This window comes from Micromys minutus, assembly GCF_963924665.1.
Source record: "Micromys minutus genome assembly, chromosome: 9".
NCBI classification, from domain to species: domain Eukaryota; kingdom Metazoa; phylum Chordata; class Mammalia; order Rodentia; family Muridae; genus Micromys; species Micromys minutus.
In genome coordinates, this window is record NC_137978.1 from 66,106,881 (window position 1) to 66,131,027 (window position 24,147).

Genomic DNA, 24,147 nt, shown 5'->3' on the forward strand with positions numbered 1-24,147 from the left:
GGTGAATCCAGAAGCCCCTCCATCAAAGCTGCCCTCACTGGGCCCAGGTCTCCTCCTATGGGCTGAGCTTTTAGGGAGACCCTGGCAGCAGCCTGGAGTGGAGAGGGCTGTCCGAAGCAAGATGAATCGGCCTTTTCTTGGGAAGTGACCCCTGTGCAAGGACATTTTAGTCAGACATAATTGCGAGGAAAAATAAACCTGCCGTAACAGAAAACAGCCTTCCAGTTGTCCCTCCCTCCCAGAGGCCTTTCCAATGCTGGGCCTCGGCGAGTGCCAGCAGTGGGTAATTGTTAACGTGATGCAGTGTCAGAGAGCAAAGCCAGCTGAAGGGAAATGGCGCCCGTATAGTGATAGGAACTTGGTGGGTTGCTGGCAAACAGGTATAGCCACCGACTGTACTGACTGGCGTGTGTACACAACCTCAGGGAGGAGACGCTTTGTCTTGTCTGTTATGGAGATAGCTCAGGAGGGCACCTCTGGTAGAGGCAGTTCAGGACAGCTCTGGTCTCTGCTCCCTATGCTTGGGTCCCTGTGGCCAGCCGTGGCCCATGGCTCTCTTCCTATCCTCCGTTCTGCCTCTAAGTCTCCATGGCATCCTCGACCACCTGAAGTAGAGGCAGAAGACCCTTGTGTCCCTTTAATATTCTTCCAGACAGGAATTAGATGGTGTTCTGGAAGGAATTTGGATGCTAGTGGGACCTTTGGCTTGGCTGAATGTGCCCAACACTGTCCCCATAGCAACAAACAGTAATGTAACCATGCTCCCAGGAATGTATCCCACACTGGATGACCTGTTGTGGCCCTGCTCTGCCTTGGGTAGATCCGGTCAGATCCACATTTTGCTGCTTCTGTCTGGGATGGGTGGGGGGTGGGGGGAGCGGGTGGGTAGAAGCTTCTGTGTGCAGGAGTAAGGGTCAGGTCTTCCAGTGCTTGCAGGATGGCGCCCACCACTTCCCACGACATCCTTGCTCATTTCCAGGAACTTGTCACAGGGCCTGTCAAGCCCAGGGCTGATGGGCTGATGCTACTCACTTGGCTGGATTCTAGAAAACCCAAGCTCATTTGCCAGGCAAAATTAATGAGAAAAGAAAGATCTAAATGAGATAGTAATTTATGATTTCCACTGGGCTAGTCTCTTTGGTCCCCACACATCAGTGGCACATCCTACATGGAAAACAGCCCTCTCGGGCCAGCCCTGAGAGCTTTCTGGATCTATGCCCTTGTCTGGAGTGGTCCATCGGCGACCTGAAAGCATCGGTTTGCTCTCTGTGTAGGGTCTACTCTTGGGGTCACAACACCCCATTCAGAATCTCAAACACAGCGTACCAGGCATCCTGAGTCCTCAGAGAAAGCACACTTGCCAGGCAGCTGGGATCAAAGGACTCAGGACTCACACCCCAAGGCCTCTTTTCTCTGTCCCCTGCCCTCGCCCCCATCCCCCTAAAAATACAAAGGAGAAGAATGTAATGGAAAAGCAGCAATACAGCGGCAGCAGCAAAATAACCCTTTGCTAATGGCTACCAAACTTGCTGAGTGTCAGTTCTCGTGCCCCTGTGCGGGGAGAGTCTGAGGATCACGCAGCTTCCAGACAAGGCCTCTCTCCGGCAGGAGCCGACGTGACAGGGCCTGGAAGGCAGGTGCTACTGTAATTAGCTATTGTTTGACTATCAAAAGTCAGGGCTGATTAAAGCCACTAAGCACAAGTGAGCTATTTTATTTCAAAGAATATTATGAACTGCACGCTGGGGCCCTTTCAGAACGGACCTTCCTTCCGCAGCCGGCTAAGAGCCCATGCCAGCAGTAATCAAACGCAAAATCTGCATAAACCTTCAGGGTTTAATTCAAGCAGAGACCTTTCATTAGAAATATGTTACTTTATGAAATCTGGTCGCCAGCAAGGGGAGAAAAATGTGGCTTCTTAAGAAAAGTGAATGGCACCTCTTTAGTGATTAACCCAAGATTAATGGAGGCCCCTACTGCTCGGCCTAAGTCCATTTTATTGCTAATTCATTTAGGTACCATTTCAGATCTGCCTGACGAAAGTTACCTGCTAGGGCGTCAGGTTTTGGCAAGCCAGGACAGCCATTACGGTCAAATCCCAAATACACTTTTTATTAAAGAAGCTTTGAAAAGTGTCTTGTATTCGTCTTTTTCCTCCTCGCGTTTCTCGGGACTTTCTATTTAATGTACTTAATTAGTTAAGAACTTGGATCCTGGCTCATTAATCACAGATCGATGTGACTGGTTCACTTTCAGCAGCTGAGGGAACAAGCAGCACCCACTCCCTCTGGCCCTCTCTCCCTCTCTCTCCCTTTCTGTCTTAACACACACGTACACATGCACACATGTACAGCCTGTGCACATACACATACATGCCTACATAGATGCTCCAACACATGAGCATGCATGTATGTTCCTTATGTATACACACAGACTACAGGCATATGCATACACAGACTACAGGTATACTCACAAACACATGTATATGCTCTTCCAACATGGATAGTCACATATCACATACAGAAGCCTAACACACAGATATGTCCTCATATATTATATACATACATACACACACATACATAGACACACATGCTCAAATATGCACACTCACACCTACACATACCCCCCACATGTACACATGCACCTCACCACATATACACATTCACAAAACACATGTAAGGACCTACCCCTACACATGTATATGCATGTATGTACTCCCTGTACACATGCACACATGAAAATGTCCATGTGTGCAGACTCATTTATACACACATGTAAATGCATATACTCATGCTCATATGCTCTGGACACAGCACACATGTATACCGTCTCTGAGGGTTGGTGGATGTCATGGTTCTGTCATTTGTGGTGTGTCTCACAGAGTAACCAAAGCCTTGACTCTTTTAAGGTCAACTCTTACAGGGGTAGAAAGCCTACTGGGTAGCTCTGAGAAAGCAGGCATAGCTCACTTGTCAGGGTGACCACTTTGCAGCTCACTGGCCAAGGGCCCTGTCAAACCTCGGAGAAAGCCCATTCAGCATGCTATGACTCTGCTCTGAGCAATGCCCAGGGCCCAGGCTGGGGACCAGCAGAGCTGTGACTCTAGCTACCCAGTGTCCCTCAGCATCCAGAGCGATGGAAGCTGTCCCTTGACTTAGGCAAGGGTGACAGTATGTTCAGGGCCTAGCGTGTGGCTCTAAGCCCTATATCAAGACCGAGACTCTATCTTGCCGCCTCCAAGGACATGGGGCATCGGGTGAAAAGCTTTTATGCCCTCCTTAAAATTTCAGACCTGAGAGAAGGTAGCTGGGACACAAAGGCTGTCCTAACTTGTGTGAGCCCAGACTTGATGTGATGATCACGGCAGGCCACTGCTGCGACCTTCACTGGGACAGAGCCTGGGAGGTCGGTACTTCTAGATCTGGATCACCAGGAGGTTCTCTGCAGGAATAGAAGGGGTCCTGGAAGGATCCTGACAGAAGACGCTGCCCATGTGTAGATGCTGCCTCTGTACCCAGGTACAGATTTTCTGGGTCCCAAGAACTTCAGTGGAGAATGCTGCAATCCTATACTCCCATTCTTATGACACACCTTGCCCTGGACTGTGCTACTAGTAAAAATTACATCACTGTCCCCAGGCCCGTGACAGCAAAGTCCTTCTACACCTGTCCTGTAGGAAATGGAACCAGGGCCCAGGAATAGAACGTCCAGGCCATCAGCCCTCTCGGGACAGCATTTAAGAGACTCCTCGAAGCTGTTGACCTCTGAGTCAATCACAAGAGCCCTTTCCTCCCTCATCCTGGAAGCCCCCAGGCCGACAGCCAGCAAGCAACCTAGAGAGGACCCTATCATTATGTGGGGAACTCGCTGTGCAGTCAGTGTGGCAGCTGAGGGTAGAGACCCTGTATCAAGGACCCTGTCTCAGAGCCATTGCTAACTTGGATGTATGACTGGTAACTTCAGTCTGATTCTGGGGCAGGAGTCTGATGCCAGGTGGTTCCGGTTGGCCTTGCCTTAAACTGAAACTAAAAACATGAAGCCCCAGCTTCTGTCTCTTCTGTCTCGTTCTCAGACTGAGTGCCTAAGGTCACTGGGTGGGGACTGTGGGGGATAACTCATTTCACCAGCTACAGCCTTGTCCAGCTCCCGGGATAGTCTGAAGTCATCCTCCTATTGCTCCTGTGAGCCTCTAGCCCCCTGGCCAGCAACGGTGCTTCTCACAGCTGACCTGAGGGCCCATCCCCACCTCCTAGGCCTTTCAGGTTTCACTTTGTAGCTGTGTATGTGTATGAGGGTGTGTGTGAGTCAGGCAGCACATTTGGGTGTTTTCTTGAGGAATATCTGTCAGGAGGGAATTGGCAATTTCAATTCTGATCCTAAGAGAGCCAGAGGACTGGAAACAGGACCCTGATCCTGCCTATGTCCCTAAAAATCTCAGACATTTCCCCAGTCATGCATTCAGACCATGGATCAGGCAGGGCCCATGTGTAAGGAGATCTTATTCCTCCCCAGGACTGACCAGCTAGCTCTCAGAGACGAGCATATTACTAGCTTCACTGTCTGGACTTTTGTAGGAAAGCAGAACACATCTTGTACCAGTTCCTGTCCCCTGCTAGTATAAGGGTAGGGACAGGGACTGAGCTGCCATCTCTACAAGACCTGGAGATGAGAAAAATCTTTCTGTATTATTTTATAGGCAGGCTAGGTCTGGGGCCTCTGGGATACAACTTATAATCTAAACTACTCCAGTCCTTAGTACAGAGAGTAGAAGCTTCTCTGGCTTCAGGAAGATGCTTAATTGGGAAGGCTGGGACCATCCACCTTTACAGTTCTAGGAACATTAGAATATGCTGGGTACCACCATGGAACCTCCAGATAGAGATGAGAAGAGGGAGACACCCAGGGCAGCCTCTGGTAAACCACCCAGAGCCTCTACAGTGGTACCAGTAGGGTCCTAAAGGCCAAGGAGGAGATCAAGTCTCCTGTTGAGTGGGATATGTTCCAAGTAATGGGGGCAGGCTTCAACCTTTCCCAGAGCCAGGCTGGGCCTGCTCGCCTAGGGGCTGTGGGCCTGCTTGCCCTCCTCAGAGCCCTGTGCCAGCAAGTGGCCCTGTCCTCTCCTCCCCAAGCGCGTGTTAATTATCTTACTACGCTGTAATCTCTCCCCGCAGTCCATTAATTAAGGGGTCACAATCCCAGAGCATGTTTACCCAATAAGCTTTCTTTTTTAATTATCCTAATTGCTCGGAGACTGACAAAGACACTGCCCTTCTTCCTGGTGGATTAGCAGATAACAAACGGGCGCTTCCATAGGACCCACGGGACATGATGCTCGCTGAGCTGCAACCTGCAGCCTAGAAGGCCAGCACTGGGTGGCTTAGCCAGGGCCTGCGTGCATGTGCCCATGTCTGTGTTTAAACTTCAGTGCTATCAGATGGATTGAGGGACTCTCATTTCCAGCTTCTTCTTGAAAGTGGAACAATGGCTGCCAGAGTCACACTTCTGACCTGGCCTGGAGTCTCCCTCACCATCCATCACAGTGGTCTGAGTGAAGCTTGCCACGGCTGGACGGTCCTCAGTCTCTGACACGGTTCTCCATAGATCTGTGGCTTACGGAGAGAGAACCCGAGGACTCAGTCCCATCATGAGCGGCTCTGAGGAGGGTAAATGAATGTGGCACCTGAGGAGGACAGGCTGCACAGTGCGATCTGACACAGTTCAGGCCCTGCAAGCCGACCACATTGCCAGAGGTGTTAAGAGCCACTCTGTGCGACACCGCCAAGAGAGCAGGAAGCAGGGCTCACACAGGTCCTTGCACACCCATGAGCATGCAGCACTAGTCACAGCAACATGAATGAACAGAGAGGCCAGGTACGGAGTCTGTCTGGCACACCAACCACCAGGCTGCAGCAAGCAGCCAGGATGTGCAAACCTGGAACACGTGGAGGTGAGTGAATGAAAACATGTATCATTTTGTAACATTTTGTTCCTACACAGCAGGAGAAAGGAGAGCAGTAGGCACCATAAAAGGGTGCAGCGACTGTGCTGAACGTGTAACACAGTGTAACCCAGTGGAAGTGTTGGGTGCTGCTCACCCTCAGGTGCGGCTGTGTGTACCCACAATCCCAGCACTGGGGAGGTGGAGCCAGGGGCAACTGTGGGGCTTGCTGGCCCGTTAGTTTAGCTCAACTGTCCAGCTTCAAACATCTCAAAGAAGAAGGCGGAAGGCTGGAAAGACTGCTCACCGGTTAACAGCACTTGCTGATTTTGCAGAGGACCTGAGCTAGGTTTCCAGCATCCAACGTTCCATGACTCTAGTTTCAGGGCATTCAGTGCCCTCTTTTGGCTTCTGAGGGTAACATGTGATACACATACACACATGCAGACAAGACAGGCATACATGCATACACATGTGGGCATGCAAACAAAACACACATACACACATGCAGACCACACACACACACACACACACACACACACACACACACACACACACTTCTTAAAAAAAACAATGTGGAGAAAGGTAAAGATACCACCCAGTACTGACCTCTGACTTCCACATGCACATTCCTGCACAGGCATGCACATATACCCAGACACACATGAACTCATGCACCAAATAAAGTTAGAAAGGTGCCAGTCAGGCTTCCACGGGCACCCTATTCCAGTTCCTCACGGCAGACACACACAGCAGTGCCTGGCATCAGGAAACCCAGACTCATTCCCCAAATGGAGAAGAAAAGCTGTGGAAATGCAAGACACTGACCACTGCGCGGCACCCCAGCCCCTCCCCCCTCCCGTGCAAGCCTGACACTAACGCCCTGGCTGTTTATCAGTCCCTTTCTAGTGTAAACCGTGCTGTGCACACAGCCCTCTCTGGGTCTCTCGGGGTTGGTAATTAATTCACGTCTGCTGAGGTAAGCACCAGACGCCCAGGGGAACATGGGCTCCTGCTCAGCTTTTCTTGCTGGATTAGGCATACGTGGCCACCTCTGCCCGCTCTCCTGGCGCCTGGCTGTGCCAGGCAGACCCGCCAGCTCTGTGGAAGTTTACGTCTCTTTAATAAAGATTAAGATGTCAGAAGGCCAGTGTTGCACAAAATCCTACTTTTATTAAGTTCTCATTACCAACCCAGGAGCAAGGCCCATCTCTGAACTTCCGAGGCAGCGTGGTTTCTCGAGAACACGGTTATTAGCTATGCATTCACGGTGGCCACAGCTAGGACGGTTCTTGCTGAGTAAGCGATTGGGCTGCTTACCACCCTGGCTGGACCCAAAACAATGGGGACTTAATGAAAAGAGTGACCCTGTGGCCTCACCTAGGATGACGGGCATCCCTTGTTGGTGAAGGGGGGGCTGAGCTTCATGGGGTACCAGCTGCTGATATTGGACGTAACTAGAAGCTGGTTCTGAGGCTCCCGCAGGTGCTGTCCACACACGAGGCCCTGACCTCTCTCTGTGTTATTCTCGAGATCTCACAATCATCACACCTTAGCACCTCGACTCCCTAGGATGAGTGGGGCGGTCCACAGCGAGAGTCTCTCCTCTGGCTGGCAGCACTGCACATTTTCTGGGTAACTCCTCATCACCCCGAGTGTCTGCGTGCCAGGGCACTGGCACCAGCTTCCTCACGGTGGCCCAGCTTTCTTCTCCATCAGGGCACACCCCTTTCCCTACTGTGTCCTCCATCATGAACCTGGCAGAAAAGCTCCCCTCAAGGACAAGCCACCTCTGCCCTGCACCCCATTAGGCTCTTAGCTAATACAACCCCATCCTACCTCTGGCTCTCTCTCGGCCCATACCACGCACACATGTTGCTAAGACCCCCCCACCCTGAGCTCACTAGGCTTATGTGCCCCCAAGATCAATAAACTGGGCATTCACAGGGACCTAAGGGACCCGTCTTCCTTCACCCCTGACTCCAGGTCTCACTTGTGCTATGTCTCCTGAAGCCTTCCCCACCCGACAGGTTAATGTTGTTTGTGTGGGTGGGAAAGAAGGGCTATGCTCAGACATTGTTACGAGACAGCCTGGACTCCTCACCGATAAGATACCCAATGTCTCTATCTCCCCCATCCGAGAGTATTTACCTGCTTGGCACAGGGTTCCCTCATCTGTGGAAATGTTGACTTCCGCTAAGTCCTTTCCACTACTAATCCCCGTGCCCACACACGGGCTCTCTGGAGACTTCTGGAGCATCTCCACAAGACAAACCAGAGGGGTAAGAGAAACAAGGCTCCGCAGTGCCTCTGACACTGTGGTCCTCAAAGGACGGGGATCCACGCCGTTCATACCCCCCCACCCCGGACTATGGTTCTGGACACTTGGTTTCGCCACTTAGACGGGGCTCGGTGGGGTGAACAGAAAGGCCATGCTCCCCTATGTGAGAGAGATCACAGAAAAGTGTAGCAAGCCAGGGCCCAGTGGGGGCGGGAGCTTTGGTCGGTCTTTGAGTTGAATTCTGGATTAAGAGCTGGCAGTTTAACAAGGAGGCAAATTGAGGAACAACCCTTTCTATAGCATTGGGTCAGGGAAGTGGAGTCACGAAACAATCACTGCCGAAAGACAAGGAAGAGTAGAGATGGCCGGGGGAGGGGCATGAGGGGCCCATCAGGAACATGGAATTTCTTGGCATGTGGTTCTTGAGGAGCCCAGGATGTGAGCTGCTGCTGCTAGGCCAACATTTGCTGGGTCCTCTCTGGGCACAGTGGGTACTGGGAGTCTGAGTGCATTGGATAAGTGGCTTTTTTTTTTTAATTGGGGACAGGATGCCTCTTTGTATTTGGCTAACCTTGAGAGAATGAATGCACCTGTCCACTGCCCCGCAGAGCAGCTGAGTCTCCTCCAGCTCCTGAGATGTGGCCCCAAGAATGGGCAGGTTGGCTTCTGCCATCCCCTTCTCAGAGTATGCCTGCCTGGCGTGTTCAGCCTCGCCTTACCGAGCACAGTGTTCCAGCTGCATTGCCTGCCACCCCCAACAGCAGACTGTCTCCTTCAGGCCTGCCCCGTCCCAGGTTATCTAAGCGGGCAGGGACACAGTCTCCCGTGGAGCTGCACATGGACAACCACGAGACCGAGGTGCTCCACGCCCCCAGCCCTTCTCTGCCCCAGGCGGCCGCCAATCCTGCTCCCTCGGAGGTCTAATTTAATGTTTCCTTCCACCTTGCCAGTTCCCTCTCGCTCCTGCCTCTGCACGGCTTGTCCAAAACAGAAGTACAAAAGGAGGAACGCTATTCAAAATCCCTCCTCCTCGGTTTATTTTTGCAGCGATCTGGGGTGCCCACGCTTCAGATTCTCTCCCGATAATTATCTGCCCTTTCAGGGCCTTAGGAACCCAGAGTCCCCCCAGCTTGGAGAGTCTGGCCATGGCATGCCGGACCTTCTAAGTAAATGGTGCAAGCGCAGGCACTCACCCCTTCCCTCCTCATCCTGAGTCTTGGGAAGTAGGTCTTGTAGCCCTTGAGCCCTCCACCCTCTCACTGGCCTGTGATGAACACCATGCCAGACTCCGTCTAGGTGATAATTTTCTGTCCCCAACAACGCAAACATTTCTGAGGCTAATCCTCCAAGTCTCAGCCATTGCTCAGAAATCGCAGAGCCGAGGCTCTAACATAAAATAATAGTCTTGCTTTTTATGACTTCATTTATCAAGAAACACTGGAGCAACATCTTGCTAACTGGGTGAGAAGAAGCTGTTGTTTGCTGGGTGCGGAAGGCTGATGGACGTGGGTGTCAGGTGGATAACGAATCCCGTTAGCATACAAAGGGCTGAGGCAGAGAGAGGGTTATCGTCAGAGGAATAGGGAGTATTAAATAAGAGAGCGGCACATCATGCTGAACCTGTTAAATTAAGAGCCGAACTCCCTCTTACCAAAACCGATTTGTTAGCCTAGCAGTTTCTCTTTGTGTGTGGAGGAGAAGCTGCCTGTGACTAGGCGGGGCCTCCTGGCTCACAGGTGCTCAGAGGCCCAGCCTGGCCCATCTGCACATGGGGCATTCCTGCCTCGAAAGCGCATACACACATATACACATACAACATATACACACATACACACATACACACACATATATATATATATATACACACACATAAACATACACACATATATACACACACATACACACACAAATATAACTTTTAAAATGAAAAGATTACAGTAGACACAAACCATGCTGGTCAAGGACTGACTGTGGGTTGGCCCTGCTTACACATCGACAACACGGCTCTACACCACCATAGGTAAGGTCCGGAAACAGCACAGTAGTGGGCAGGAGGATTTTAAGAGCCAAAGGACCTGAACTGTGGACTAGAAGATTGTTTCTGTATGTGATGGGGAAACTGTACCCAGGGAGCTTCAAAAATGTTGCTTAAACAAGACAGAAAACAACAATTGCTATGGCACGGGGCTTACCACGAAGAGAGTTACAGATAATTAATGGTTGCTGGAGAGGAAGACTCTGCTTTCTCCAGGGATGAGCCCCACGACAGGTTAGCCAATCCCAAGAGGTGAGCCCTAAAGATACGTGGGCAACACTAAAGGACATTACTGAGTTGTATTTACCAAGGTATGCACATGAATATTTAACAATTACCACCAAAGAATAAGGAGCCATGTATTTGAGACACTGGAGGATCAAAGGAAGAGTTGGATCGGGGGTGGGATGTATGAAAAAAAAAAAAAAAAAATCCAAAAATTTTTAAAAAGGAAAAAAATATTAAAAATAGCCCAGAGAAAATGGCACAGGAGGGTCTTAGAAATGTTTCCGTGTGAGGCATACTGTGGGGTGTGACAGACAGGAAAGAGCAGGGTCTCTGCGTGCACCCTGGGCAGATCAGCACCCCGGACAGTTCCCCGCTCCTCACAGTAGGTGCTTAGCTTGTTCAGTGAGTTAAGGAAGCAAAGGTGGATTTTGGTAGGCTGGGGGGTTCTAACATTCAAGAAGTCCCTGAGAGAGCCTGTCGGGAAGGACAGCCACACTACAGCCACAGCCTTCAAAATGCAGCAACTTTACAAACTACCAGAAAGTTCATTTTCTCAGAAGCCCAGCACAGCTCCTCAGGATGGTTCTGGAACTTTCTGGCCAGAGGATGGGAGGCAAAGAGATCTATGGGGGCATGGCTATAGAGACTGACTGTTCTCTTCTCCTATACCCATAGGAATGTCCTATATCTCTGCCCAAGGTGTCTCCATTCAGCTGGCAGAATGTCACCCAATATCTACGTCAAAGCCAAGCCCGGTGACCCCCACCACCAGGACTACTAAGTATACTTTATGTGCCCTAACATATCAGCAACTGCAGCCCACCTCATGCAGTTAGCACTGGAAACAATCCTCACAATATCACCAGGAAGCGGCCTGACATGGTGCATATTTCCTTCTAGCCTCCTTATGCATATACATCTTTGTGTATATTTCACACATGGTATAATGCGCCACCTTTTCATGATCAGCGTATGTGCATATGTGCATATGTGCATACATACATGCAGAGGCCAGAGGTTAACAGTAGGCATCTTTCTAACCAGCTCAGCATCCCTCATAGAACCTGGAGTTCACCAACTGGCTAAACTGGCTAGCCAGTAGCCTTCAGAGGTCCTCCTGTCCCTGTCTACCCAGTTCTGGGATTATGGCACATGTTTCTACACTTGACTTTTTAAATGGATCTGAATTTAGGTCTTCATGCTTGCACACCAAGAACTGTACTGGTTGAGCCACCGCCCCACTAACAAGTTTTGGTTTATGGAAACATGAGCACACTTACAGAGCTGCACATGGCTCTGCTCCAGCCCTGACCAGAGCTTTCCTGACAGTTAACACAAGGTCCCTGCTAGGGCTTCAGACATACCTGTTACAGTTGATAAGCCAATGTTGATACATTGTAACTGACCAATACTGATAGATTGATATATTGATACATTGTAGCTGACCAGAATTCAGGCTTACATTCAGGATAACAATTGAGTAGAACCTTCTCTAGACTTGGACGTTTGGACACTGCCTGGTATCTCTTGTCAGCATTCTAAAGCGTGGTTCTTAGCTCTGATAGGCCTGTGTACTCTGCCCCTCCCCCTCTGATAATTCTGCCTCTTTTATCGTTAATTCCAGTGTGACAGATATGGGTCCTTCTGTATGCTCATCTGTGATAGGTCCACATGCCCTTAAGATTTTTTTTTTTTTAGTTTTGTGGTTTGAACTAGAAGCCCATTCTTTGATGTCAAGTTGTCTAGATGATACTTTGTGGATGCTAGACACTGGGTTTGTTTGGTTTATGCACTTTTGCTATGCAACCATTAATCAATGGCAACCAGCCAGGAGCTACCCTGAGCTTCTTTTTTTCCCCAGCCCCAGGCATGTTTTCTCCCAGCAAAAGGCCCTAGGATACCTGTGAAGATTCACTTCACATCTCCTGAAGCAAGTAGCCCACTTCCCCCATAGCTCCAGAGAAGCCCAGAGTCTCTGCTTGAGGATAAGACAGTCACTCCCAAGGGTTAGGGACATCTGTAGGTTGGCTTGAGTACAGCAAGGGGCAGGTACAGCTACAGCAGCTGATGTGATGGTAGGGTGGCTGTGTGCTCCTCACTCTTTCTGTCTCTTCACTTAAGGTTTACTTGATTTTGGCTTCATTTTGAACACATCCAGAAGGATGGCACGGCCCTCATCTGTGACCCACAAGCTAGACAGGTGTCAGCCTAAACAGGCTCCTTCAGGAAGCCCACTGCCCCATTCATCCTGTGGCATAAAGTGAACACTGAAAGACAGTGTTCACTCCTACATACCCTGCTGGCCAAGGCTTGAGTGGCCATATGCTCTCTCTGAACTCAGACATAGAAGTGAGCCTATATACCTCTTCCCCTCCACCCTGATCAGGGTCATACACCCCATACAGGTGACAATAAATATTCATATCCAACTGGACCCAGCCTTCAGAGGAGAGTCATGCTCTTCTGAACCATAAGCATCCTGGCTTGTCTGCTCGAGTGAGTCAGAAAGACTAGTTCAAGTCACTGGCTCCTAAAATGCTTTGTCTTCTAACCTGATGATGACAAGAACTAAGAACTAACTGGTACACCAGTTTCAGTGACTCTAGCTCACTCAGGCTTGCAGGTCCTGAACTCAGCTGGGCCTACAGAGCACAGCCACTCTGACTCTGACAATACAAGGACCCAGATGTGGCTGCAGAGCATGGTGGAGCCTTGTGGGACCACGGAGCACACAGTTGAGTCCTTGCTACAATCTGGCTACTGGGTAGCATCTGGCAGTGCCACACTGGGACCTATCCCATCATCTCCCTGTTCTCCTGTTCGGTAAAACCTGGATAAGTGTGTCTGCAGGGTGACAGTAAGCATGTCACAAGGCTGGCATTCTGTAAATGGCCACAGTATAGATGAGCTTGTATATGTGTCACCTGCCACACGGTGCCTTGGGGGACAGGGAGGCAGAAACCATCATGTTTGTCTGTTTCCCTTTCACACTGTTTTCCTGCCTCTACTGTGGCCCAGGAAAAGCACAGATGTGCTCCACACATTAGAGTTTGGACCTTGAGACAGCAGCTGCATGCGGGACATCTCAGAGCAGGAGTATCAAAGATGGATGCAGAAGCCAATTCTACCCTGTAAAGCACTGGTTCTCAACCTGGGGGTCATGGCCCCTTTCAGGGTCATATCAGATATGCCAGATATGTGCATTACAATTCATAACAGCAGTAAAAGTACAGTTAAAAGGAAACAATAAAATAACTTTATGGTTGGGGGTCACCACAGCATGAGGAAAGGTTGAGAACTGCTGCCCTAGGGGAATCGGCGAGCAGAAAGACACCATTTGAGAAGTCAGTGGGCTCGTGCCTTCTCCCAGGACTGGGCAGCCCTTACCCATGGCTACCCTCCCTGAACCCAGGGCAGGTGTCTTCTCTAATAGCAGGCTCTAGAAATGAAGGTATGACAGCTTTCCACAATGGCCTGCCTCCTCCTGAGACCTCCCGCCAACCAGACAGCTGCTGTCCATGGAAGCCTCCCCATCTCCGAGATTCTAGGGTCCACCGAAATCCTACTCGGAGGCAAAGCACTAAGAGGTTCTGCCCTAAACACAGATACAGGAGGATGAGGCTTCTGGTGCTCTCAAAGGACCGAAGAAGCTGTCTGTGAGGCCTGGGAAGCTTAGCCTGCACCACAAGTAGGAAGGAAACAGACTCGACTTTTGTATCCTGTTGTGAGATGTTCCTCCAGGGATGCAACCCTGTCATCAGGACATTGATAAGATGATTGGCTGCAGGGAAGTGTCCAAGGTATCTGTGGTGTTCAAGCTGATAACAATTCCTGCCCAGGGGAACATGGTGCCCACCATCTGTCTAGAACTCAAAGTGTCTTCACATCATGCACGCTGATGACAGAAACAATGGGCAGGTGTCTGCACGGGTGAAGGGCACAGCTGACCCTCCCCATCGAGGCCTAAGACTCTGGACTTGGCCGAGTCTGTGTTTAGGGCAGAAGAGTCTAATGAGAATCTCCAGCCAATATATATTTCTCTCCTAATAGTGTGGCACAATTTAATTAACTCGGTATTGCACACACCTGAAGATTACGGACCGACTTTATTGACGCTTCCATCTGGCTCCTATAAAGCCAGTAATGTAGCCAATAAATCCTGAGGGTTTACGCCTCAGATCCGGGTGCGGGAGAGGCCATGCCACTTGGCTGTCTTCTCTTACAAGGGCTGCCTGGATCACAGTGACGGGGTCACCTATATGTACATAGATGCTGGCTTGCTGTGAGGCTGGACAGCCGGTCACTCTGAACTCTGTCCTGTAGATGCATCTCTGCCTTGGAGACAGATGCCTCTTGAGTTTGGATAACCACCCCCCCCCCCCCGATCTCTATGGAGAATCTGCCCATTCTATGGTCCCTGCAGTCCAGCCTGTCCATTCTAGAGCAGTGCTGACTGCTTCCTCCAGACCCAACTCACTCCCCAGGCTTTGCAGAACACTGGGCCTGTATTATGTGCCGCTTTCAGAGGGGGAACAATGTGGTCACTTTTCAAAGTTCAAAGCCAAGGGCTTTGAAGCAAGAGCAGGGCCTGGCTCCTGAGTGAGGATGAGCTAGGTAGAGGATAATGGTTCCCACCCCAGAACTCCAGGGGAAGGAGCCAGTCTCTCGGCCGACAGTTTCTGATGCCCGAGAAGAGGCTCCAGGGGCACTTGCTCTCCCCTCCCTGATGGAAACCCAGGGAAGGTAGGCTTGGCCAGCTTCCAGTACTTGGCACCCCTCCTGACCTCCTTTAGGACCTTTACCTCCAGACTTCCCCACAGATCTTTCATGGTTTTTGAGAAAGCAAAACCTGACATTTCTCGAAGAAAGGTGGAAATAAACAGTTTCCCTGGCCTCCGCCCCCACGCCCAGCCCTGTACCTCCAGTTGTTGAGTATTGTCTCAGCCTTCATCCAACCTGCAGGGCCCTGGAGACAACACCCACGGCAGCAGGTAATAAATTACCACCAGGAAATTAATTAGCTGCACCTCTGCCCACCTAATCTGATGGTTCGGGCTGATTTAAGGGAGCCTCTGGTGGGGGTGAGAGTAATCAACATCACCTCAGCTCAGGAGGTTCGTTTATACAGTCATCACCAGGCTCGGGGGCTGCTCATAACTCACTGGGGCCACACTAACGGGCCATTAGTCACCCTTATCATCTTGCAAAGGGGCCACAGTTCGAGGCCAAGCCCTAAGAAGCTAGTTCAAGTGCTGCAAGGGGATAAGGTCAGAGTCCAACTGGGGCCCCAAGCTGCCCCGATCGGGGTGGCGAGAGCTTCCACGACAGCCCTTCCCCCAGACAGCTTTCTGCCTATCTCTAAAGTGAATCCTGGAAGGGGCCTCACAAGCCAGACATAGGCTGGTTTCAAAGAGCCACTGAGGGTCCCAAGGCCAGTGGCCCCGGCCCCTCAGGAAAAGGGACCCTTGGAGGCAGCACTTCCCGACTTTCTGCTGTCTTGGCACAGTGTAACACCTCCTCACTTTGCGGCCTTTGATTCAGCAAAATCAAGGATGCAAACTTCTTAGGAGTACTTAGTTTCCATGGCAACTGAAGCTGACCTCAACATTATTGTTCTCAAGAGGGGACTGACTTTGCTATATGTTCATTCACTGAATTAATGGACTCCGGGTTCTTTTATCAGCAACCCCAGAACAATGGAAAGAGAGACATGTCCTCAAAGGGCTTTCAACCACTGTCCAGCCTTTTGTCCCTGGCTTACTGCAACGAGGCAAGTCTATTCAGCCCGAGATTATCAAAATCAACTCGGGGCTGTCTCGGGGGCAGCCAAACACACTTTGTGTTTCATAAAGACATAACTGACCCCACATGCAAATTAATAATTTCGATCACAGCATTTGCTGTGTTGGTGGCATTTTTGGTTTTGTTTTGGGGGGGGCGTTTTGTTTATTTTATTGTGTTTTTTTTTTTTAAATAAAGAGTCTGTAGAAAAAGCCTGCAGTATAGTTATGCGCTGTGATGGTTGGCGAGCTGGCTGGTAAGGGCAGGGGAGAAAGAGGTTTCTAAGCTCACGTCAGTGACAGCCCTTAGTGTAACCCAGGATGGCCGAGCTATGGGTGGTGGTCCAGAGCCTTCCGGGTCCAATAGTACCATTCAGATCCTTCAGGTCAGAGCCTTGTTGCAGAGCCCCAGTGTGTGTGTGTGTGTGTGTGTGTGTGTGTGTGTGTGTGTGCATGCGCGCGCGCGCGCGCCTGCTGCCTCACCCCCCAGCTACATAGGAACAATATAAAACAACCCCTGCTTCCCCTGTGAAGAAACGGTCTGCAGAGGCCAACAGCTCACTCCACTGTGGCCCTGTTTAGATCTCAGGATGTGTGACATCCAAATAATTATTGCACAAAAGCCACTTGGTAGCTGCACGGCTGCCCAGGCTGCCACTTCCCTAGCTGACTGAGTACACACCCCTGGCTCTAGCCGGGCTTCCAGACACCAGAGGCGCTCATCCACGGCCGAACTTTGGGGAAAAGGTCCCTGAGCCCAGTGGGACAGGCTACGGGTCTAACACCCAAATAACCATCTCACAGATTTTCATAAACATCAATCGATCATCCCGTTTGGACCACTCGGGGGCTATCAGACGGCTTTTACGACCTGTAGCATTTTGTACGAAATAATACCTGGAAGAGATTTATGGACCCAGCACTGACCCTCTCGATTTATTCTTAGCTTCCATGCCTCCCACCATGGACTAGAAGTGTTGTTAGCTGGGCTTTTCCAGAGAGGAGCCTTTCCAGGCTCCCCAGAATGGTACAAATGCCTGATTTCTTTATTTGGGGGCGGAGAGGGAGCAGAGAAAGGGAGGGGAGAAAAGGGTCACTTCCTTCCATTTGTGTTTTCTCCCCAGTCGCCTGGTATTAACACCTCCTTCCTTTGCAAGACGCTGAAAGAAAACAAGATAAAGTGGACCAAGGGAAAGGCCGTGGGGCCCTGTGTTTCCCTTTTCATATCACTGAGGAGATTGAATCAAAATTCCTTTGGCTGATACCATCTCCCCGGGTGGACTACACTCTTGTTAACGGATAAATCCAAACCCTCCAGAAAGTCAAAGAATAAATTTAAGCCTTTGCCAAATGTCTATCCTATTGGATTTTGATAAGGCGGCCATTGAGCCTTAATAATGTCTTCCATCCATTTTCTGCGAGCCCTGAACACGGCTCTTTATTCGTCCCCAAAGCCTCTTCTCCCGGCCTTTTTATTATGGGCTCTGGCGTGTTCCCCAGGGAGCCGGGCGGCCGAGTGATGGATGGACAGCTCGCTAGATTATCTCCCGCAGATGTTTGCTCTCCAGGAGCCCCCGGGCTTCCCTCTAAGTAAACAGACCAAATAGAGTCACTGGAAGAGGGGCAGCCCCAGAGGTCCTGGGTTCCAGTGTAGAAGGGGCATGGCCGGATCCAACCACAGCCAAAGTGACTTCTGGGGAAGCTCAGGAGACCTGCCCTGAGGGCACTGAGGACAGAGGCAGGGATGGCACCGGGTTCTGAACACTGGAAGTTTGGAACACAGGCGCAGAAGCTGGGGGTCTGAAGCCACAATGTTAGGGACAATGGGGCCCGCAGGAAGGCTGAGAGTAAGAGACAGGAGGATTAATGGGGGTGAGCAGGAGAGCAGGTCCAGGGCAGGACAAAGGGGAACAAAATGGAGAGGGGAGATAGACTAGACCAGCCGGAGCTTCCCTTAGTGCAGGCTTGCAGTCTCTAATGTGAACCCTGACACACACATGTTTGCCTTGTCCTGAGCTCCTTCTCCTGTACATTCTGAATAAATTAAGAAGAGTACAGTGCCTCTGTGGCAACCTCTCCTCTAACACTTAATACTCACAACAGCAGCTTCCCCCACCTCTCCGTCCTGTATCAGTGTCAAGAGCCAAAAATAATTAAACTAAATCTACCGCGTTTGGCAGAAGCTCAGAGAGGGCCACAGACCAGCTCGAGGACACACAGCCCCTACGTGCCTCTTTGCCCCACGGTTCCCTACTCCTGTCTCTTTAACACCAGTGCGCACGTCTTCCTTCAGGCAACCCAAACTACAAGATAGGACAGCAGGAACTCTCCGGTTCCATCGAGGGTGTGTGGTGGTATCAATAAGGAAGAGACACAAATATGCGACAACGACAGTTTTAAGGAACAAACTGCTGGTCAAGCAGACATTTCCAGCTCGATGGAAGAAAGTTCAGAGGCACCTGTGCCCCCTTCTGCTATTGACTTCTAACTCCCACCACTCAGCTCCAGACCTCAGACTAGGTTTTAATTCCTGTCCTGTGACCCTGGAGAAGCACAATGCCCAACAGATGTCTGGAACTGTTCTGTTCAGCAGCACTGGGTGTGCTGCAGAAGCCCCCAGACCCGGGAATCAGCCCCTAACCTCCCTCCTCCAGGAGGGCAGAAGGAGGAAGGGGGCAGGGCTGAGTGTTGAGAACCCTTCTGGGCTGCAGCCAGTCAGCCTGGCTCCCTCCAGGCCCTGGTGCTGGCCCGCTGATGCTCTGAGGCAGACCTTCACTCAGCCTGGTCTGCAGCTTCAAAGACATGGGGACCTGCAGCGGAGGCAGCTCTGTGGCCCAAGCATCAAGTGGGTCTCTGGCTGTAGAGTACCTCACGATTTGAGCAGCTCACAGGATAAGCTGAGACAGAGTTAGACAAGCCATCACAGAACCACATTTTATATAGGGGGAGACAAAAAGGGCCTGAATCTCAAACAATGCGCCTGCCTCCCACCCCGGTTACTTTGTATCCACTCAAGAGCATCTAGCACTCTCCCCACCCCCATCCCCTATCCCCCCCACCATACATTTGAATTTGACCTTTGACCTCCTACCTTAACCTCTCTACCCAGGCTAGATGGATTCTCCAGAGTCCTCCTTTCCCTACAGCCTCTAGCTAGGCACCCCCATTGGCTGACAAGGTGGTCTGGGTGAGAACCACACTGCCCAGCTCTGTCTGTGAAGTAGACTGTGCTTCACGACCCCACAATTCCTGAGTCAAGGAATTCTGTTCCAGCCCCTACCCCTTTCCTTTAGGAAATTTATCCAAAGAGGCAAAGCGGGAGGTGAGGATCTGACCCATGGTACAGGTAAAAGGTAGATGGGAGAGATGAAGGAAGGAAAGGGAGAAAGGGCCACTGTCAAAACTTTCCCCCCAAAATGCAGCCTGGAAGAGCAGGTCCCATGCCTGGCAGAGAGCTCCGCCCACGTGCCTATCCTACCTACAGCACATCACACTTGTTTGCTCCTTGAGTGGTGCCACCCCCAAGTGCAAGACACAGTGGACCGAGTGGTGCTGATGCAGGAGCATACCCAGCATCCCGAGCTAAGACCCCACCACTTCCAGGTAGGGTGTGTGCAAACAGCTCTGTGTCTACTTTCGCTCCTGAGCATCTTCGTCGGAAGATCCTGAACATGGGATAAGATGCTTGTACGAGCCTGCGCTCGTGAGTGTCTTACTGTGTGCGCGTGCATTGCACACAGTGCCTGGTGAGTGAGCTCAGGAAGGCTCCGGAGCTGAGCATCTCTTTGCTGCCACATAGATTGCAGTGTGAACACTTAGGTGTGCTCGCACCTCTGCTTATGTCCCTGGAACACCCAGGTCCATCCCTCTGCAGGCGTAGACAACGCTCAGTCGAGATGCTTTTTCTCTCGCCTAATGGTTTTGCTTACTTAAAGTGACGCTCGAGCCCTCTTTGGGAGCTAAGAGCAGAGCACAAGGATTTGTTGAATTTGTGCCCCCCTGACCCCAGTCTTCTTTTCATGTGAGAATCCACTGAAGATAGTTAAATAAACACAACCCGCCTTTATTTGGTTTCCATGTGTCTGCACAGTCTGTAGCCATTCCCACGGGCACGGGGTTCTCCTCTGTTCTCAAGAGCTGGGTGTGCTTGGTGGGGTGACACCCCCTTGCTCACACTGTGAAAATGAGCGTCTCCCCTAATGGCATCCATACAGCGTGTGCAGGTGATACTCCTGCTCATGGACTGTGTCTGCCCCCTGTGATTCAGAAACAACCAAGACCACACAGCTGCCCCACCAGGAGCTTCGCGAAAAGGTGCTGGGGCGACGCCGTGAGGGGGTGTCCGCCTACCTTCTTGATGCAGCTCTCCTGGGATGATACCTCTGTATCCGTCAGCATCTGCTGCAAAGCAAATCGGAAAGGACAGTTAGCAACCAACGGGTAGGGCTCAGAACCATGGGCAGGTCAATGCCCCTGCCAGGACAAAGGCAAGACCCCATAGAAAACTTTTAGTTTGTGATAGCATATCCAGACCAGAAGCAACATGAGGGAGGAAAGGGCTAACCTGGTCTACCTGGAATTGTAGACTAGGTTAACCCCTTCCTCCCTCATGTGCCAGGCTCATATAGCTAGTCACATTACCTCCACCACAAAAAATCGACATAAATTTGTGTGTCCCTGATCATCTGCCTAATGTCCTTGTTCTAAACAGAGAACCAGGTGTTGCTCTGTTGAGAATCCATGGTCTGTGTGTGAGAACCCACCTCAGACTGAGGTCTGGGCTCTGTGGCATCTTAAGGCAGGCCACCCTTGGTTGCAACAAGCAGAGGGCTCAGACCTTGAAAGGACAGCAGAGTTGGAGCTTCTGCAAGCGGAACATGTGTAGAAATGGCTCTGCTCTGGGCTAGTCCAGCCCTAAGGGATGAGCTAGGCGTCAAGCGTGGCCCTGAGCTCCTGGGGGTTCCAGTGTGGCTTAGGAGGCCACACTCAGGGTGGGGGTGGGATATGGGTTCAGCTCTGCTTCAGGAGACAGCAGATAGAGAGGGACAAGCACAGGACTCCCTTGGAGTCCGAGTCAGCAAAATGTCATTCATTGCTCCATGGTGATGTGACGTGTGCTGCGGAGGAAGAAGCACCTCACAGCTGTGGTGCCCGACATCATGAAGGCGCCTGGTGGACCACTGAACACCCTCCCTATCCAGCTATGGGCAGTGTAGAGCCTTGTCCTCTCCCTCACAGACATGTCTGGCAGAAGAAACTCCAGCCTTGCACCCCCTTGCATCTTTCCTCGGCGCTGGGCTGTGCAGCTGTGGCGTCTCACCCCACTTACCCTCTGAGAAAGCCACCAACCCTGCTCTAGAGCGCTGGCACGTCAGTGACCAGACGTGAAGTGCCGAAGCTAAGTAAGATGACAAATGACACAGGAGTGGTAGAAACTGGACTTTTCCTGCTGGACTAGAAGCCAGCACGTAGACTCGTGTTTGTAACTTATAATGTCTCTTTCATAAGAACAGGAGCCAAGATGTTAAACCATACTTGAAAAATACAGTGAGGAGTGGTGTTGGCCTTAGGGCTGTTCTTCCTTCCCTTCACACTTCCCTGAGGCGCCCACATGTGCCTGTGCAGGCCGTCCAGGGAACCAAAGTGTAGCATACCAAACAGGCTCTGCCTGGCTCAGCTATAATATAACAAGAGGCCATATTCTAAATGCTGGGAATTCTAACCCACTGGGAATTTTATGACGTTTGTTTTTAATACACTCCTAAACTCTGGTTTGGAGGGTGACTCTAAGCAAGACTGGGGAGAGGCAAGGTGAACACAACGCAAGCATCAGGCCTTCAGAGGAGGCTCTGTCAGAGAGCAGTGATAGATTCTGCTCAGCCTGGCTGAATTCAGCCAGTCAGAGCTGAGCTGTGGACAGCTGTGCCTCTGCACCATCTATGGGTTCAAAGCCAGGGAGGGTGGAAGGGTTCTATAAATCTAGACAGGGGGACACATTGAGACTGAGTGACCACTGAACCCTAGAAAGGCCCCCTTTTCCACTTATGCGCTGGTGGCAAAGACCACCCTAGCAGGCCTCTTCCTGCTACACAGATACTGGCCTATCCCAATCTGCACCCTGGGTGCTGTGCCCAGCAGGGATGGAGACCTGTTGGCTAAACATGTGCAGGGTGGGAGTTGTGTGCTGCAGCCAACCCTGGGCAGGGTGACTGCCAATCCTGTGGGCCATCAGCTCACTTGCCTTTCAGTGGTCTGGCTTCAGTCAGGAGGAATTTATTAGTAAGGGTTGCCTCATGCTGAGAAGACAAGACACAGCCAGGCAGTGAGGAGCCATTGGGAAGATGCTGCCTGTGGAAACTGTTGTCCTTTATGTCCAATAAGGGGCAGGCACCATTCCCAACCTGGTGCCCATCTCCAAACTCTGTTAGCTTACTGAATGGAGGTCCCTTTACTGACAGCCAGCAGTGAAAAATCCTGAGCTGCCTGACCAAGTTAGATGCTCTACTGGTCAACTCATCTCTGTTAAGATCCTTTCTTAGGGCCCCAGGCTTCAGGAACACACACACACACACACACACACACACACACACACACACACACACACACTTAATTGCAAAGTCCCTGAGAGTATGCTGTGTTTGCTGAACCTGTCAGCAGACAGGTCACAGGAGACCATGTGGTGCTTTAGGACCAGCCTAAGGAGCTTGCTCGGTGGCATTCCACAGTCTCCTTGTACCAACACACCGATATCAGCACAGTGCTCGACACTGGAGAGAAGGGTCGGACATAGAGTGGGGTATGAGGTGCCCCTGGCTGTTCTGCTACTTCAAGAGGGGGGGGGGAGTTGTCCTAGACCTACCAGAAGGGATAACCCACCCTGTCTCGGAGGGATCTCTAAGAGTAAGGGGGTGTCCCTGTCACTAGCTAAACCTCCTGACGTGAAAGCTGCGGCTTGTGTCACATACATGTGGAGCCAAGCATAGAACTGTGCTTTGCAAACCTGCCCGCTTTGCTCTCTGTATGTTCAGTCAAGCTTCAAGATGCGTGCAAGGGGACCAGCGGCCAACAGGGCTCCTTGGGAAGGGCGTGTTACCTGCTTGTGAACCAGTTCAGAATTCCAGTGTATATGGCTGTCTCTGAAAGAACCTTTTCAGAGAGGTTCCTTCCTTCCTGGAAAGGAAAAGGCTGGTGCCTGCTTCATATGGCACGGGATGTGTCTGATGCTCTGGCAAGACAGCTTGTGAGTGGCCGCACAGCCTTCTCCTGACCTGCCTACTATCCTTTGACTTGGTGGAACAGAAATGGTGTCCAATGGACCTACAGATGAGCATGATCTGTAGGCTAAGAAGTAGTCAATGGGATAAAACAACCCATCTGCTACACCATTATGGGCTCCTTCATTCCCAGAGGAGTCAGCACAGCCCTGGCAATGGCTCCTACCGACCCCAGAGTTGTCGACCAGATGTAGACACACACACAGAGACATTAAAAACCTCATCCCCAATTCCTCGAGAGTCACCAAGTAAGAGGGACCTTGTGCTTCCTAGGTCACAGAGCCTAGCTAGCTGTGCGACAGGGGCTGGGGCTCTGTTCTTCAGCCTCTTTACACATACTGTGAGTAGGATGCTCACAGGGCTGTGGGGCATGCCAGCTCGGACTGAGACACACTGTGAGCTGCGAAGAATCAGGAAGTACCACATGGCAGGCTTCTGTAGTCACTGGGGCACCAGGCATCACACCCTCAGAGGAAGCTGGCACCTCATGAGTTTCCAGAGCCCTCCTGCAAGGGAAGGTTTGAGCGGGGTTCTGATTTAATACCAGCCTTGCCAGGTAAAAATATCTTTAATGAGGCCTCCTCACCGGCTGCTGACCTTGGGTGGAGAAA

The 24,147-nt window shown here is 51.1% G+C and overlaps 1 protein-coding gene across 6 annotated transcripts in view; it reads right to left on the reverse strand.

The window, feature by feature from the left end:
* Nucleotides 1–24,147, reverse strand: part of PRDM16 (PR/SET domain 16) — a gene marked incomplete at its 3' end in the record, with an annotated part of 304,481 nt that overhangs the window by 130,417 nt on the left and 149,917 nt on the right. For 4 of the 6 annotated variants that reach the window (XM_080921062.1, XM_080921060.1, XM_080921065.1 and 1 more), the window contains exon 3: nt 20,613–20,663. In XM_080921062.1, coding sequence (XP_080777188.1) covers nt 20,613–20,663 — 51 coding nt within the window. The remainder of the gene's footprint in view (nt 1–20,612; nt 20,664–24,147) is intronic. The other 2 variants (XM_080921061.1, XM_080921063.1) reach the window with 1 other exon arrangement.